The following is a 17,020-nucleotide window of genomic DNA, read 5'->3' on the forward strand; positions in this document are numbered from 1 at the left end:
AGCAAAATTGACTAAAATTTAGTAAAGATACATACTTTAAAAAAATTTGTGATGATTCAGCAGAATCAAGCTTTTACTTGTATTTTTGATATAACTTGTTATAGTCTCCAAAAATAACATCTATTATGTATTTTTCTTTCAGGAGTTGATACTAAGTTGAAATTCACTCTTGAGCCATCTTTAGGTCAAAATGGTTTTCAGCAGGTAACTTTGGTTTTGAAAAGACTCTTCTTTTGGGGGTACCAACAGGGCAGGCACATTGAGATATATTCTCAAAGTGGAAATAATGTATTCTTTGATATGAATGTGAAGACTAGTCACTTCAAAAATATTTTGGGTAAAGTAGCCTTTGAGCTACAAGTGACCTGGGTTTATATTTGCAATGACAAATTTTGCACTTTCTATTAATGGTACATGTGTGAAAAAAATTTAGAGTGAATAAATTTCACACCTGTACCATAATGTCTATTATTCTGAACCTCATAACATATATTTTGGCTTATTAACCAGAGCTTCCCAGCCATTCTGTGTGTACTGCAAAGGGGTCACAGATGTGTTAAGGGTGCCCAAGGGATGGGACGTGGCACAGTAATAGCCATGGACTGATCAATTCTGTCTGAAAGAAGCTTTGACTGTTTACCCCATTGTGCTGTGCAAATTTCAATGCATTCTATGAATGTCAAGATGGGAAAAAGATTGAAAAGTGCTTGTCTAGGTCACTGTGATCACCTCCTGGGATTTCTTCTTTGTTCCTAGTGGTACGATGCTCTCAAGGCAGTTGCCAGGCTATCCACAGGAATACCAAAGGAATGGAGGAGAAAGGTAAGGGGGACTCATAGAGCTAGAATACAGAAGGATCATCTCTGCCCTTCTTTAAAGCCTCTGGAATGTCAAAAAATATATTCTAGGTTTAGTTACTTGAAAACCTGTCTTGATTATTCATTCATGCAATAAATAATTATTGATTATTCTGTGCCAAGTAATGTTCTAGGTACTAGGGATAGAGCAGTGGAAAAAAACAGACCAAAGTTTTTTGTCCTTATGGAGCTTACACTGAATAAAATATAAAGTATGTCAGATGGTAATAAGTGCCATGGATAAAAATGTAGAGAGAAATAAAGAGCGTTGAGGAGAAAAGGGGTAAGGAGGTGGAATTTTAAATAGCAAGGTGACATTCAAATAGGCCCCTGAAGGAGGTGAGAAGCCAGCCATGCAACTACCTGGGAGGAGATACTCCAGGCAGAGGGAACAGCCAACGCAAGCACCCTCAGCCCTCAGATGGGAGCATCTCGCATCTGGGTTGTATTCAAGCAAAGATGGGATGGGGCGGGGTGGGGTGGGGCGGGGCTGGGGCACAGTGAACAAAGGGGGAAGAAATAGGAGAGGGGGTCATAGAGAATGTGGTGGGTTGAGGGGGTGGCAGATCATGGAGAATCTGGGAGGCTACCACAGGTCTTGGGCTTTTGCTCCGTGTGAGCTAGGAAGCACTGGGAAGTTTTGAGCAGGGGAGTGACATGATCTGACTTTTATTATGAATGGGCTACTCTGGGTACTGACTTGAGAATATGAGAGACAAGGGCTGAAATAGGGGGACCAGTGGGAGACTTGCAGTAGCTCAGGCAACAGATACATCAGGGTTGTGGTAGTGGAAATGGAGATCCTAGATATATTTCGAAGACTGAGCTCACATGAATTCCTGTTGGATTGAATATAAGATATAAAAGGGATGTCAAAGATGACTTCAAGATTTTGGCCTGAGTGATTGGGAGGTAGAATTACTGTTTACTCAGATGGGAGGAGCAGGTGTGTGTATGTCTGTAGGGTGGATGCTGGAGTAAGTGATTGGTTTTGGATCTGTTAAGGTTGAGATGCCTATTAGATATCTAATTTGAAGGTATCAAGTGAGCATTTGGATATATGCTTCTGAGGTTAGGAGAGAAGTCTGGCCAGATATATGAATCAATGTTTATTCCTGCTAAATCATGTTTAGATACCAAAACTTGAAATACATGCTTAGGATATTGATTTATAAGCCTAATCTTTATATTTCTAGAATTTGAAAATGGAGGGTTCCTCAAAATATTCATAAAAATGACATTATGAAATACAACTTTCAGAAACAGATTTTCTGGATAAAATAATCAAAGGAGTAAAAATATCCAGTGGCTCTTTTTAAAAACTTATTCATTATGGGAGCCCATCTGTCAGTTTTGTGTATGTGTGTGAGAGGGATGGTTTAAAGGCAGAAGCCACTCCATGGTGAAAAAAAGCCCCATTCACCATGAGTGACCAGATGGCTCTTGCTCAAGTATGGAGAGCAATTGAGAGTCAAGTAAAACAAGCTTATGAGATTATACAGGTTATTCAATGAACAGAAATAAAATTTGAAAATCTTCTTGGTTTGTCTTCCTAACAGTATCCGTAATGCCTGGATTGCTGCTTGACACATAGTAGGAACTCAACAAATATTTATTGAAAGAGTAAATGAAAGGCTCTAAATGGTACAAATCAGTAAAGCAAAAATTTCCATGAAGCTCTTGTAGATTTCTACTTATGAGCAAAATCTGGTCTAGGGACACTTCCCATTTTCTTGTTGAATGCAATAACTACTTTCTAATAAAGGTGAAATTATATATTCTACTTTGGCATTCTCCTTTGTCTTTGTAATATTTTAGGTTTGGTTGACCTTGGCAGATCATTATTTGCACAGTATAGCCATTGACTGGGACAAAACCATGCGCTTCACTTTCAATGAAAGGAGTAATCCTGATGATGACTCCATGGGAATTCAGATAGTCAAGGTAATGCCCCTGAACTTGGCCTGTCATCCTAATACAGAAGAAAGACTCTAAGAACCAGTTGCTTTTTGGACAGAGGATCGAATGATCTCTACCTTCTGGTTTGAATGTCTGTATATTTTCTGCCTTCTCATTTCATTGGCTTTTTCATGGGGAACCTTGACAATGTATTGTCTGCATAAATTTAAATGTTACCAGTAAGAAGAAAATGTTTGCGAATGAACTTTCATTCATATTCAACTTATTAATTTTCCTCACACTATAGGAAGGACCCTTTATCATGGGTCAATAATGCTGACTGGATTTTTATATAAAAGTCACTGATTGAAAAAGTTAGTTAAGTATATTTCATATGAGAATCATTTGGTTCTTATTAGGGTCTTTCATAGTTTCTTAACTGCCCATTTCTAAAGACAGGTTCAGAGGTGGGGTCTACTTCCAACCAAATACTTGTGGGTTCAAGCCAGCTGTGTAGGCTGTGGCTTGCTTACCTGGATTATTACAGTTGAACAGAGCCTGGTGCTAAAAGCCAAGGATACTGATTCTGTTTGATCCCAGTATTATCCTCTTACATAAGGCTCTAGAACATGGTTTTTGATTTTATATGAGTACATTACAGTGTGATACTAAGCTGGGGTTTTAAAAGGAAAGTTGTTTCATCCAAATTTTGGCCACCTCAAGATGGCTAATGTTTTGGCATATTTGGAGATTTTTTTAAAGGAGGAAGTACTAACTAAAATCAGCTACTTTCTGTTCTAACTTGGTCTGTTTCAGACAAATGCTAAAAAAGTTATGCAATTTTATATTGTGTACTAAAAAGCCTTTGCATTATTCACATTTAAGCTATATATTTGGAATTTTAGAATATGTTTCACAGAGATGAAGTATCTCATATTTGAAATGTTTCCTTTTTGTCTAACTGGTGAATTAAGGCAATGCACTTTTTGTAACAATCATCTTATTAAGAGGATCTTTTGTTATCTCATTGAAGTGAATCTTATGTCAGTTAATGACTTCAACTCTTGAAAATTATAGTCCCTGCTTAGTAATTAAATTATAGATATTGCCTTCATTAAAGCATAGCAAATATTTCTGTCTTTCTTATGTAAATTCATAAAATAATTTGAATAGAATGATTTTTCTCTCTATAATCACATTTTTTGCTATTTTGATTTCACTCCTTTATGTTATTTAGAGTTTTGATAGCTAAATATTATACTTTATTTATAGAAAGGAAGAATGTTACCCTCAATCATACATGTATTGTGGTGGCTATTGTTTTATCTGAGAAATATTATTAAAACAAATTATCAATTTATATGAAATTATAATGTAATTATTGTTAATTCTGAGCTACTTTTTGTGGTAATTCTGGAAACATTTTAAGTTGAAAACTTGCCTGACTGAAATTCCCTTTGCAAATCTCTCTTAAACAACATATTACACAATATTATGAAAAAGAAAGCTAAAAATGCATTTTGGCTCATATGTATAAAAACATACACATTTTTGAAAAATAAAATTATGATGATAATTTGATTCTGTTTATTGAGTCAAAAAATAAGGTTTTTTTTGGAAATAATATTAGGAGTTGTTTTTGAAAATATTGTTTCCCTTCCATTTTAGGACCTTCACCGCACAGGCTGTAGTTCTTACTGCGGCCAGGAGGCTGAGCAGGACAGGGTTGTGTTGAAGCGGGTGCTACTGGCCTATGCCCGATGGAACAAAACTGTTGGGTATTGCCAAGGCTTTAACATCCTGGCTGCACTAATTCTGGAAGTGATGGAAGGCAATGAAGGGGACGCCCTGAAAGTGAGTAGCAGGCTCTAACAAAGGCAATGGACATTCTTCTGAGAGTGAGAAATTGGAACTATAATCTCTCTTCCTTGATGTCTCATCCTTTTCCAAGGTGTTTGTCACTCCTTTGTAATGACCTATGATAGCATTTCCTCCAGGTTAGAGTAATGTCAAGTGACAGACTTATGTAGCTGCCAACTGTGAGGCAAATGATTATGTGTTTAGTAACATTTATAAGACAACATATTTTAAAGCAAGTTATATATTAATTGTATTGGTTATTCATTGCTATTCAACAAATTAGCTGCTTAAAACAGCAAAGATGTATTATCTTACAGTTTCTTTGCGTCAGAAATCTAGGCATAGCCTAACTGCCTCAAGGACACATCGCTGTGGCGGTTAAACTGTTGGTTGGTGTTGTGATCTCATCTAAAGTCTCATTTGGGGGTGGGCATTGGCTTTCAAGTTCGTTTATGTAGTTGTTGGCAAGATTTAATTCCTCACAGGCTGTTGGACTGAGGCCCCAGTTCCTTGCTGGCTGTTGACTGGAGGCCTTTTATAGTTCCTTGCCATGTGGGCCTCTCCATCTCCCAACCCAGTGGCTGGCACCCCCAAAGTGAGCAAGAGAGTAAAAGATAGTGAGCAAGGCAAAAGAGTTTAAGTTCCAGATTTGTAGCCAAATATCAGAAGTGTCATCCCACTATATTTCCATGTTCTGTTCTTTAGAAGCCAGTCACCAGGTTCAGCTCATAGTCAAGGGGAAGGGCTCATATAAGGGTGTGACTGTGTTGTGTTAGAACTGCCTCCCACACCAGTTATGCTTCATTCTGATTGGATTGCATTATTGGGCTGCTTTACTCTTTCATATTTAGAGCAAGATATGGAGGAGTTGGACTGAGAGTGAGTGTCTGTGGAAGGTGTTTGCATGGAGAAGCATTATGGAATTGACTTACATTAATATCTTTTAATCTTTGATGCCTAGGACCTTTGTTAGTTAAATTTTAAAAATGTGTTAGATGGGGCACTAGTGATTTAAGCTCATTGGTTTGCATGTGAGTCAGTGAGTCACCAGAAATAGAGTGCTTATGAGAAACGAAACATTTTAAATGTGGAGGCTAATGCCTATTTGCTTAAGGCAAAGTGGGGTTACTAATTCATATTTGAACCTTTAAACTGCTCTTGATTGCAATGCTTTGTGATGTATGAGATAGATACTTAGTTCAAGAACCGCCCCCGCCGCAACCCTACTCCCAACAACTTGTGTTTGACTATGGTGAATACCTTATTGATGCTGTCAATCACTGATTAATGTGATGTGGAAAAATTAACAAATGTTCCTCTTGGTTTTATACATATCATGGTGGACTAGTTATAAATCCAGCTTGACATGATCTAAATCTGTGTTCAACCTCTCACTTTTTCCACTGATGTATTTAAGGAAGCAGCTTTGAAGTTACTTGTTCATCACAAAGGCGGGGGTAGGAGAGGGAGGAAGGCAGTGACAAATACATGACTTTAAGATGTTTTTTATTAAGAAGGAATTATGTTTGCTCAGTCTGTCAGCTTTCATCAGTTTTTTTCCAGATGTAATTGGTATAACTATAAAATGGGAATTTTCTTTAGAGCAACTGGAATAAGTGAATCAAGTTAGGGGGTGGGATGGAGATGTCCAGGGAAGGAAGTGTACATCCCAATCAAATTATAAAAGGGCTCAGTAATACTTGAGGAACTAGAAATTAAAAACTCACTTATAAATATGGATTAAAGATGAGAAACTGAATATTTCAGCCCCCACGAAAAAGAGCTCCATGCAATGAGATGATGTCATCATCCTTTAAGGGTGTGTAGATCTTGTGTTTAGACATTTAATATGCAGAGGAAGGCTGGCTTCATGAAGAAACACTTCTGATGTCGAGGAAAATATTGTATGTCTGTTTTTCCAGCATAGACTCTACAAGTCATAATTACTAGGGAAATACATAGTTTATTAGAAATAGGTGAACCATTTTTCCTGCTATTAGCACTTAAGTTTTTACTTAGCAAATCTTTTATTTTTGTTAAAAATTCAGAGCTCTCCCATTATTTAGCCAAATCTTTTTTTTTTTTTGAAGACAGAGTCTTGCTCTGTCACCCAGGCTGGAGTGCAGTGGCATGATCTTGGCTCACTGCAACCTCCGCCTTCCAGGTTCAAGCAATTCTCCTGCCTCAGCCTCCCGAGTAGCTGGGATTACAGGTACACGCCACCACACCGAGTGAATTTTTGTGTTTTTAGTAGAGATGGGGTTTCACCATGTTGGCCAGGCTGGTCTCAAACTCCTGACCTCAGGTGATCCTCCTGCCTCAGCCTCCCAAAGTGCTGGGGTTACAGACGTGAGCCACTGTGCCTGGCTTTTTTTTTTTGGATCTAAGATTTGACCTTGGAAATACAGTGGTGGGTGCTTTGAGTGAGCTGGCTCTATGTCTTCACTTCAGACGTTGAGATGCCTTCAGATAGAGAATTTCACTGTCACAGGAATTAGTATGATAATTGAAGAATTTTTTGTTTTGCTTGTTTTCACGTAATTTTGAGGAATCATAATTTCTCAATAAAAACCAAATATCTTTCTTGGCACTACATATCTTCTCCTTAGATGAAAAATACAACAGTTGTCAGTGTATGACCTTTACGTCTGCATTCATGATCCTGTAAATTCCTCTAATTCTGATCCATAGAGTGCTAGGTTCTGCAAGTGTACTCTGCCGTGCTGAAACTTGCTCTCCTCATCAGCTGCTGCCTCCCAGAACCTCCTCTCCCCGCAAAGACAGAATTTACTCCTTTTCTTGTTGCTGAGCTCCGCTCCTATTTCCAAGATGATGTTACATTTACCTGGTAAATTTTATCCTAACATAAGAAGGCTAAGGCCCAGTGGGTCTGGCCACCTTATAACAAAGGAGAAGGTCCTCCTCGAGAGCATGCCCCTGTCCTACTGACTCGTTCAAAACTATGAGCCTGAAAAGTAGAAATTATAAGCTGAGGAGGAGGGAAAAATGGGCCCTTGGCAGGGCAGGGAGATTTTTTTTGGGCGGGGGTGGGGGGCTGGAAATGGAGTTTTACAGTATCCTGAATGTCAAAATGTGAGATAGCTACTTTTCTACCAACATAGAGCCCGTTATGTATATAGAACCAGTTATGATTTTGTTCTTAATTTTGTTTTCCTGGTGTTTTGGGGAAGGAGCTGGTCTTTTAGGGAGTGGGTCAGATACAGCATGCCAGACCTTTTAAGAATGAAGCTGGCTGAATTAGCACCTGGATACTCTTCAGAGAACTGCAAACAAAGAAAGTGGAGGTAGTGGTTCAATGCTATTATAACTCTGAAAATATCTGACTTCTTCAATTCCACTATACAAATGAGCCTAAACATTGAATGGAAATACATGGTTCCCGGTATTTTTGTTGGTAAGAGTTTGGTGGGAAAGAACCAGGGATTGACTTACAGACCTCATGTGTGTTTGGCTGGGTCATTCTAGAGGTTCTTGACATTTTAGGAAAGGTAATACACGTAGAAAAATGAAAATGAAAATAGCAATTTGAAGAACCTCTATAACAACCTTATGAAAGAAATACAGATTTTGAAAAGTACTATTTGTTAAAACAAAGCATAGTTGCATTTTCCCAGGAAGTGGACAAAAAACCAACATGAGTTGCTCTAATAGCCCAGGTTGATGGTGAGTAAGTCTTGAGAGCTGCTTCAGTGGGGGTGTTTTATGATAGGCCTGCTCTTAGTTTTCATATTGAGGTTGTAAAACTGTGCTGACATCAAGGAGCCAATACTGAGGCTCTGCTGGCTGCTGCACAAGCTTGGGCTTTGTCATTTCTCAGAATGACGCTAAGGGTTGCATAATCACAGCTACTTATGGGCCGAACTCAGGTCTAGCAGCCCATCTAGAAATTTCAGACAGCAGCAGACTTGAGGTCTGAGTTGCTTAGATGATTATGTCACATGCTCCCTAGCCAGGCTGTAGGAGAGCCTTGTAAATCTGGAACATTTGGTACTGATGCATTTAAGGATAGTGTGCTTTGGCTAACAGCGTTTTATCTATCTGAATACTTATTTTCTCTTTAGGACATGTTGGGATCCCAGTTTTTACAAAGCAGTCTTAAGCTTTATCTTTTTTTTCTTTAGATTATGATTTATCTTATTGATAAGGTACTTCCCGAAAGCTATTTTGTCAATAATCTCCGGGCATTGTCTGTGGATATGGCTGTCTTCAGAGACCTTTTAAGAATGAAGCTGCCGGAATTATCTCAGCACCTGGATACTCTTCAGAGAACTGCAAACAAAGAAAGTGGAGGTAGGATTCAATGCTATTGTAACTGAAAATATTTGTCTTCTCTGATTCCACTGTACAAATGAGTCTAAACATTGAATGGAAATATATATTTCCAGGTACTATAAGAGCTTGGTGTAATGAAACAGATTTTTAGAGAATGAAACAAAACTGAAAATAACAAAAGGCCACATGTTGAACCTCTAACTGGTTATAGTTAGGAAGTCAGTCAAGAGCCTAATACTAGTACCAGATCAACAACTGAAATGATGTACTCTGGATGGAGTACCACGTACACATCTTACTATCTAGTTAAACTGCTCTAAGCTGGCACCAAACTTGCAGGAGTCTTTAAAACTGAGCTACAGGTACAATTTAGTACAAACTGGTTTTACGTGAACCATTGAGATTATGAAAGAGTAGCTAAGAGCCACTGCTATCTAGTGGGCATTATCCAGTTTTTAGAAGTATCTGAGCTCATAGCTGTCATTATACTCACAGCTTGTACTTCCCTGGCTGTGCGTACAGAATAGTCAGGAGTTTGTTGTGTTTCCTCCAAACCAGTGGTCCCCAACCTTTTTGGTACCAGGGACCGGTTTCAGGGAAGACAGTTTTTCCACAGACCAGGGCTTGGGGGATGGTTTCAGGATAATTCAAGCACATTACATTTATTGTGTACTTTATATATATTATTATTACATTGTAGTACACAATGAAATAATTACACAACTCACTGTAATGTGGGATCAGTGGGAGCCCTGAGCTTGTTTTCTTGCAACTAGATGGTCCCAACTGGGGGTAATGGGAGACAGTGATGGATCATCAGGCATTAGATTCTCATAAGGAGCGTGAAACCTAGATCCCTCACATGCACAGTTCACAACAGGCCTTGTGTTCCTATGAGAATCTAATGGTGCTGCTGATCTGACAGGAGGCAGAGCTCAGGTAGTGAGCAATGGGGAGTGGCTGTAAATACAGATGAAGTTTTGCTTGCTGCTCACCTCTTGCTGTGTGACCTGGTTCCTAGCAGGCCACAGACCCAGAGACACCTGAGTGTCTCTAGCCATTCCCTTCTAAGCCATTTGAATAATCTCATTTAACTTGGCTCTGCAGTATAACTGTGTGGATTTTATAATGCTTCCGGATAGGCCAATCTTCCCTGTCCCCTAGTCAGACACACTTTAGTGAGCTACATGTTTTTACCCAAGTGACTTGCACTTGGCTGTGAGGAACAACCTCAGATTCTAGTCCCTGAACAAAGATACTCCCATTGTTCATAGGTAAGGAGGAAGAAAATGAATATAGGAAAACAGACATCTTTTTGTTTACACTTAGGTAATTGTACATATTGGCTATAATTTGGAGGGAGGATCACTCTAAATATTTGAATTTTTATGTTTCATAAAAATACATACTGATCACATAAAGTCAGAGAGAGTACTATGTTTTTAATAAATTCAGAAATTTCAAAATTGGCTGGACCCCAGATCTTTAGTTGGAAATATTTTTAAATGTAATGTTTATTCTCTATTTTGGGATTTGCCAACTATATTTCTGTTAATGATTTCTAGTTTAACTCCACTGTGGTCTGAGAACTATGTATAACTTAAGAAGTTGATATATAATTTATAGTGAGCAATTTTATTCTTATCAAAGCAGCATTTGAATATAAGTGGGCATTATATGATTTCAAAAATCTGATGGCTTTTGCTTTTGAGAGACTGAAATCCTTTCTTTTTCTTCTATTTTTGGTGAGGAAAACTTTCTCCTTAATTTTCAGCTCACTACAATAGGTAGAGCCAAAGTAAGTTTTAGGGTAAGATTTCTGAAGTATTGTAAATATTTTGTGAAGTTAATATTTATAAAGCATACCTGTGTTTTTCCAGAAACATGGCAGGAAAAGTAGGAAGAAAGAACAAGAGTTTAGAAATATGAAGAAATCAGTTAGGAAATACAACAAATTTGAGTGGACATGGAAGACTAGAAAAGGGTATCTGCATATGTGGCCAATCATCCGTTCTGAAGTAGTTGACTATGTTTGTTTTGTTTCAGGTGGATATGAGCCCCCACTTACAAATGTCTTCACGATGCAGTGGTTTCTGACTCTCTTTGCCACGTGCCTCCCTAATCAGACTGTTTTAAAGATCTGGGATTCAGTCTTCTTTGAAGGTTCAGAAATCATCCTAAGGGTGTCGCTGGCTATCTGGGCAAAATTAGGAGAGTAAGTGAGTTTCACATTCTGCTCTGTTCTGTGATGTTGAAGGTCTTAAGCAGTTTTTGTGATCTAATATGTAAAGCATCGATATTTAAGTGAAAACAGAAAGTTGTGAACTTTTAAAATTGCTTTAGCCTCCTGAAATCTCAGCAGGCTCATTGCTGGTACATGCAGTCTATTTTGGAGAAGGGGGCAGACTCCTTTAGGCCTGCAGATTCTCCCACTCCTCCTCAAGTGCTTGTGTCCTGGCTGGTTCACTCCTTGTCAGCATCTCTTTGGACACTAGTTGGGAAGAGGGAAAGGAATTTAGGTGGCAGAGAAACTGAAAGATCTGGTTAGGAGTAGGTGAATTTGTTAGTTAATATCACAATTTAGATTATTGATGAATCTTTATTTTGTTCTGCCTTTCAGCGCTGTGATAAAATTAAATGAGATAACAAGGTATCTAGCCTGGTAGAACACATAGAACTTCCTTCCTTTCATTAAGAATTAATACTCTGTTGGAATCTGTCACTGCCAAAACATATTACCAAATAGATTTTGCTTATATTTTTTACTGGTAGCAGGGCTGAAAAAGATAGGGTGTTTTTCATTCATCTTTGATATATTATGACTACTACATAAATTTCGTACCTTCTGGGTAATAGAAGAAGCATTAAGTGGTGAAGTTTTTACCGTTTCTATTCTGGAGCTGTAAATGACGAGTGGGTTCCCATAGACAACATGTCACAAAACCAGTAAATCACTGACACTGTTTTGTTTCAAAAACCTTTTAACTAGCCTTTGTATTTATGGTAAGTTGTTTCCTGGGAGACTTCTGGCATTTTTAACAATTTTGTGAAGAAAGATCCACCAACTATCAATTCAGGGACTTAAAAAATTATTCTTGTGTGTATTTTTAAACATCACCTAGCTATCTCCTTTGCCTTGGTTTTGTTGTACATTGCTTTTCAGCTGGGTAAATAAATTCATCTGTATGGGATTTGGTGTGCTATTTACTTATCTCTCATTACCTCCCAGTAACTACCTCTTGCTGCAGCCATGTATTTCCAACTTACTCTATACATTGTAAACCCTTTGAGCTTTGATAGTTTGGGTGTGATAGTCTAGTTGCTGCATGGCTGGTTTATAACATTAAAATAGTAAAGCGCTTTACTGTATGATGAGCCAGTTATAATTGCCTTTGTGTTGGTTCTTCATGAGGGAGCAGGAAGAAAAGAGGTGATCCTGGTTTTACTCCTCTCTATCCATTAATCTATAGGATCAGAATTTATTCCTATGATCATCCCAGGGATGTCACACTGTTGAAATAATAATAACTGCAACAAAAGCCAATATTCATTGAGTGCTTGCAATGAACAGGAACTGTTCTAATTACTCTGGATGTATAAACTCATGTATTCTTCATCATCCTGTAAAGTACGCACTGTCATCTCCATTTTATAGATGTGAGAATTGAGGCACAGAGAAGTTCAGTTAATTGTCTAAAGTCACCCAATTGCTAAGTGGAATGGCCTGAATTTGAACCCAGGCATTCCTGGCTCTAGAGTCTGTGCTTTTAATAATGTGAATCTACTGATAATAAATGGCTAGTCTTTTTGAAGTTTAGGGGATATATGAATCAGAATGATAGAATTTTAACTCTGTCAGTTTTAGCTTATTATAATTCTGTATGTTTTGAGCATGCGGCTTGTTAAGGGAAAGGAAAGGCAATTGACATACATCATAAATGTCTGCAGTGCCTGCCATTGTGTTAGGCAGTTTAAACACATAATCTCATTCAGTTCTCCCAATAACCTGTGAAGTAGGTAGGGTTGTTCTCCCTGTCTTTTCCGTAAGAAAATTTCCCTAGGAAGGGTAATTAGCTAGTTCATAGTCACACAGCCAGTGAATAGCAGAACTGGGACTTAAATTTGGATCTTTCTGATTCTAATGTCTATAATCTTCCCCACAAACTTCCTGTTGGAAAAACCATACAAGCATATAGGTAATCTCCAGTTTATGTACACCTGAGTAACATGTGCCCTATATATGGTTATCTAGGACCTTTCCTTTCACCTGGCTTCTGCAACTTGGAATTTCTACCTTTCACTTCACCAAGGGTACTTTGGAATACGTAAATTGTAGACCATTAGCACACTATCACTAGCATCTCTTTATGTGTCCTTTCTCCTCTGCCCCTGCTGTTTTAGTTTCCTCCCTCATCACGCATGCCTGGCCCACTGTGGTATGTCCTCCTTGGTTTCCCCATGGTAACCCACATTTGCCGTGCCACCTCCAGGCAGACCTTGCCAAGGGCACAGCTGTTTCCTCACTCCCTACTTAAAGCCTTTTCATGACTCAGGCTCTGTAGAGGCTCAGCTGCCAGGTGAGGCCTTTGCTCTCTGCTCTCAGTAGCTCTCTTCCCTCAGCTCTCACTGGCTTCCTCTGGTCCTGCAACCACTTCCTCCATGCTGGTCTCACTGGTCATGTGGAGCTACTTGCAGTTCCCCAGATAAGGCCTGCTGTCTCCTGCATCTGTGTCTTTGGAATGCTTATTCTTCCTTGTCAGCCTGAAAAACAATTTCATCTCAGCATTATTTCTCTTCCTTACCTCCCAGGGTAAACTTAAGCACCTTTCATTCATGCCCACAGGCTGCTCTACACTTTTATAGTAATACTTCAGCAGTTTATTCCATTCATTTATTTACATGATTATGGCAATGGGATTAGAACAACACTCCAGAACTATGGTTTTTCTGTAATCATATTATTTTGGATGGCTTTACAGAAATCCCTCAGCATTAGTATATATCAAAGTGTAGGTCTTCTGGTTGGTGGGAAACTAGAGTTATCCTACAATAAAAAGAATGTTATCATATCAAATGGAAATACCTAGGCTGGGTGCTGTGGCTCATGCCTGTAATCCCAGCACTTTGAGAGGCCGAGGCAGGTGGATCACTTGAGGCCAGGAGTTTGAGACCAGCCTGGCCAACATGGTGAAGACCCATCTCTACTAAAAATACAAAAAATCAGCAGGGCGTTGTGGTGGATGCCTGTAGTCTCAACTACTCGGGAGGCTGAGGCAGGAAGATTGATTGAACCCAACAGGTGGAGGTTGCAGTAGGCTAAGATCACACTACTGTGCTCCAGCCTGGGCGACAGAGGGAGACTTCGTCACAATAAATAAATAAATTGGAAATACCTGGTACTCTTTGCTTTGGGCTCTTCTGTTTTCCCCTTTTTAGAAGAAAGATTGAAGTCCAACCTGGCTCACAGGTAGCCAAGTGAGTGTCAGATTCTTTATTTACATGTAGAACTGAATGCAAGAAAAGGTGTAATCTCCAACTAGCAGCAGCACGCTGAGAAGAACTCAGAAAATTCTGCCTGTGAAAACTCCCCATGGACTGATGAAATATGCAGATGCAGTTCTTGTAATTTTCATCTTTTATTCCTACTGTGGTTTGGTTTTAAATCTATTATATTAATGATATCACTGTTTGCAGATTAAGACCAATAGACTCTCTCAAAGGAGATAATTGTTCTTTAGTACCCAATTTCATGATTGTGATTTCTAACCAGTGGTGAGAATTCTGATGTGTAGATTGTGTCCCATGGAAACAATAAAGATGCCACAGCTGGGATTGTGAGGCTGGGGGAGCCAAGTAGGAATGACAGGAGTTATCCAAAACGAGTACCTTAAAGTTGCTTTTAGTATTTTTAAATGTTTCACCCACAGTGGGCTTTAGGAATATCAGGATTTTGATATTCATTGATTGATAACTTCAGTTATTTGATGGCAAAAGGCCACTGCTCCCCCCCCCCCCTTTTTTTGAGGCAGGGTCTCACTCTGTCATCCAGGCTGGGTTGCAGTGGTGCTATCATGGCTCACTGCAGCCTTGGCCTCCCAGGCTTAGGTGATCCTCCTGCTTTAGCCCTCTGAGTAGCTGGGACCACAGGTGTGTACCACGATACCCAGCTGATTTTTAAAATTATTTGGAGAGATGGGGTCTTGCTGCATTGAGGCTCCTGGCCTCAAGCAATCCTCCTGCCTCAGCCTCCCAAAGTGCTGGGATTATAGGCATGAGCCATCATGCCCAGCCCAACATATCTTATACTGCAGCATGCACTGTTACACAGCATGGATGCCCTAAACAAGTTCTATTTTCTGTCCTTTCTTTATCTAGGCAGATAGAATGTTGTGAAACAGCAGATGAATTCTACAGCACCATGGGGCGCCTTACCCAGGAGATGCTAGAGAATGATCTTCTGCAAAGCCATGAACTCATGCAGGTGAGTGGGCAACATGGAGCAGCTTGGCTCAGGGAACCCCAGGCACGGTGGGAACACCCAGTGCCAGAGCAGCGGTCTTGAGAAATGTGCTTGGTTAGCTATCAGACTTAGTTTCTTAAATTGACCAAGAGTCTGTTTATAATTTAATAAGAATCTATGTCATAAAAGGAAGTAAGAAATGAATGATGGATATTCGTTGTATCTTTCCTTCAGACTGTGTTGCTTAGAAATCATTAGCAGCAATATAAACTGGAAAAATACACTGGAAAAACAAAATCACCAAGTGCTTATTCTGAATTTTATTCTTAGCCTTTCTTTCCTTTTTTGAGACTGGCTCATTCTGGCACCCCGGCTGGAGTGCAGTGGCACAATTGTTGCTCACTGTAGCCTCTGTCTCCTGGGCTTAAGCGATCCTCCCATCTCAGTCTCTTGAGTAACTGGGACTATGGGCTTATGCAGCCATACAGCTAATTTTTTATTTTTATTTTTGTATAGATGGAGTCTTGCTATGTTGCCTAGGCTAGTCGGGAACTCCTAGACTCAAGTGATCCTCCCATCGCGGCCTTCCTAAGTGCTGGGATTACAGGCATGAACCACTGTGCCCAGCCTACTTAGACTTGTGGGGGGGTTACTGTGGGGAAGAAATTATTGAGGATGAAAAAGATTATTCTCATCAGCATTTTGATTCATTTGTTTTGCCCACATTTTCAACTCAGGTAATTATATATTAATCATAAATTTTAAAGTGAGAGTCTTGAAGGGTTTGGTTTTTTTTTTTTTTTTTTTTTTTTTGAGACGGAGTCTCGCTCTGCCGCCCAGGCTGGAGTGCAGTGGCCGGATCTCAGCTCACTGCAAGCTCTGCTCCCCGGGTTTACGCCATTCTCCTGCCTCAGCCTCCCAAGTAGCTGGGACTACAGGCGCCCACCACCTCGCCCGGCTAGTTTTTTGTATTTTTTAGTAGAGACGGGGTTTCACCGTATTAGCCAGGATAGTCTCGATCTCCTGACCTCGTGATCCGCCCGTCTCGGCCTCCCAAAGTGCTGGGATTACAGGCTTGAGCCACCGCGCCCGGCCAGTTTTGGTTATTTTTTTATGGCATGTTACTGTACCTCAATATCATATTCATCAAGTCTTTGAAATTGACAGCAAGTATAGAAAAAATAGCTGATTTATTAACACTCACTCTTCCATTAGATTCTTTTTTTAATTTTTGTGGGCACATAGTAGGTGCATATATTTATGGGGTACATGAGACACTTTGATATAGGCATGCAATGCATAATAATCATATCATGGTAAATGGGGTATTCATCTCCCCAAGTGTTTATCCTTTGTGTTAGAAACAATCCAATTATACTTTTAAAGTTATTTCTAAATGTGCAATTAAATTACTATTGACTCTAGTCATCCTGTTGAGCTATCAAATACCAGATCTTATTCATTGTTTCTAACTACTTTTTGTACCCACTATCTCTACTTCCCTATCAACTACTCTTCCCAGCCTCTGGAAACCATCCTGCTACCGTCTATCTCCATCAGTTCAATTGTTTTAATTTTCAGCTCCCACAAATAAGTGAGAACATTCAAAGTTTGTCTTTCCGTGCCTGGCTTATTTCACTTAACATAATGA

At 39.4% G+C, this 17,020-nt stretch overlaps 1 protein-coding gene across 2 annotated transcripts in view; it reads left to right on the plus strand.

The window, feature by feature from the left end:
- Window positions 1-17,020, plus strand: part of TBC1D30 (TBC1 domain family member 30) — a 105,816-nt gene that overhangs the window by 54,329 nt on the left and 34,467 nt on the right. For both annotated transcript variants that reach the window (XM_023225100.2, XM_023225101.2), the window contains exons 3-9: window positions 143-204; window positions 757-822; window positions 2,676-2,801; window positions 4,425-4,610; window positions 8,759-8,927; window positions 10,956-11,124; window positions 15,285-15,390. In XM_023225100.2, coding sequence (XP_023080868.1) covers window positions 143-204; window positions 757-822; window positions 2,676-2,801; window positions 4,425-4,610; window positions 8,759-8,927; window positions 10,956-11,124; window positions 15,285-15,390 — 884 coding nt within the window. The remainder of the gene's footprint in view (window positions 1-142; window positions 205-756; window positions 823-2,675; window positions 2,802-4,424; window positions 4,611-8,758; window positions 8,928-10,955; window positions 11,125-15,284; window positions 15,391-17,020) is intronic.

This window comes from Piliocolobus tephrosceles, chromosome 10 (genome assembly GCF_002776525.5).
Source record: "Piliocolobus tephrosceles isolate RC106 chromosome 10, ASM277652v3, whole genome shotgun sequence".
Taxonomy (NCBI): Eukaryota; Metazoa; Chordata; class Mammalia; order Primates; family Cercopithecidae; genus Piliocolobus; species Piliocolobus tephrosceles.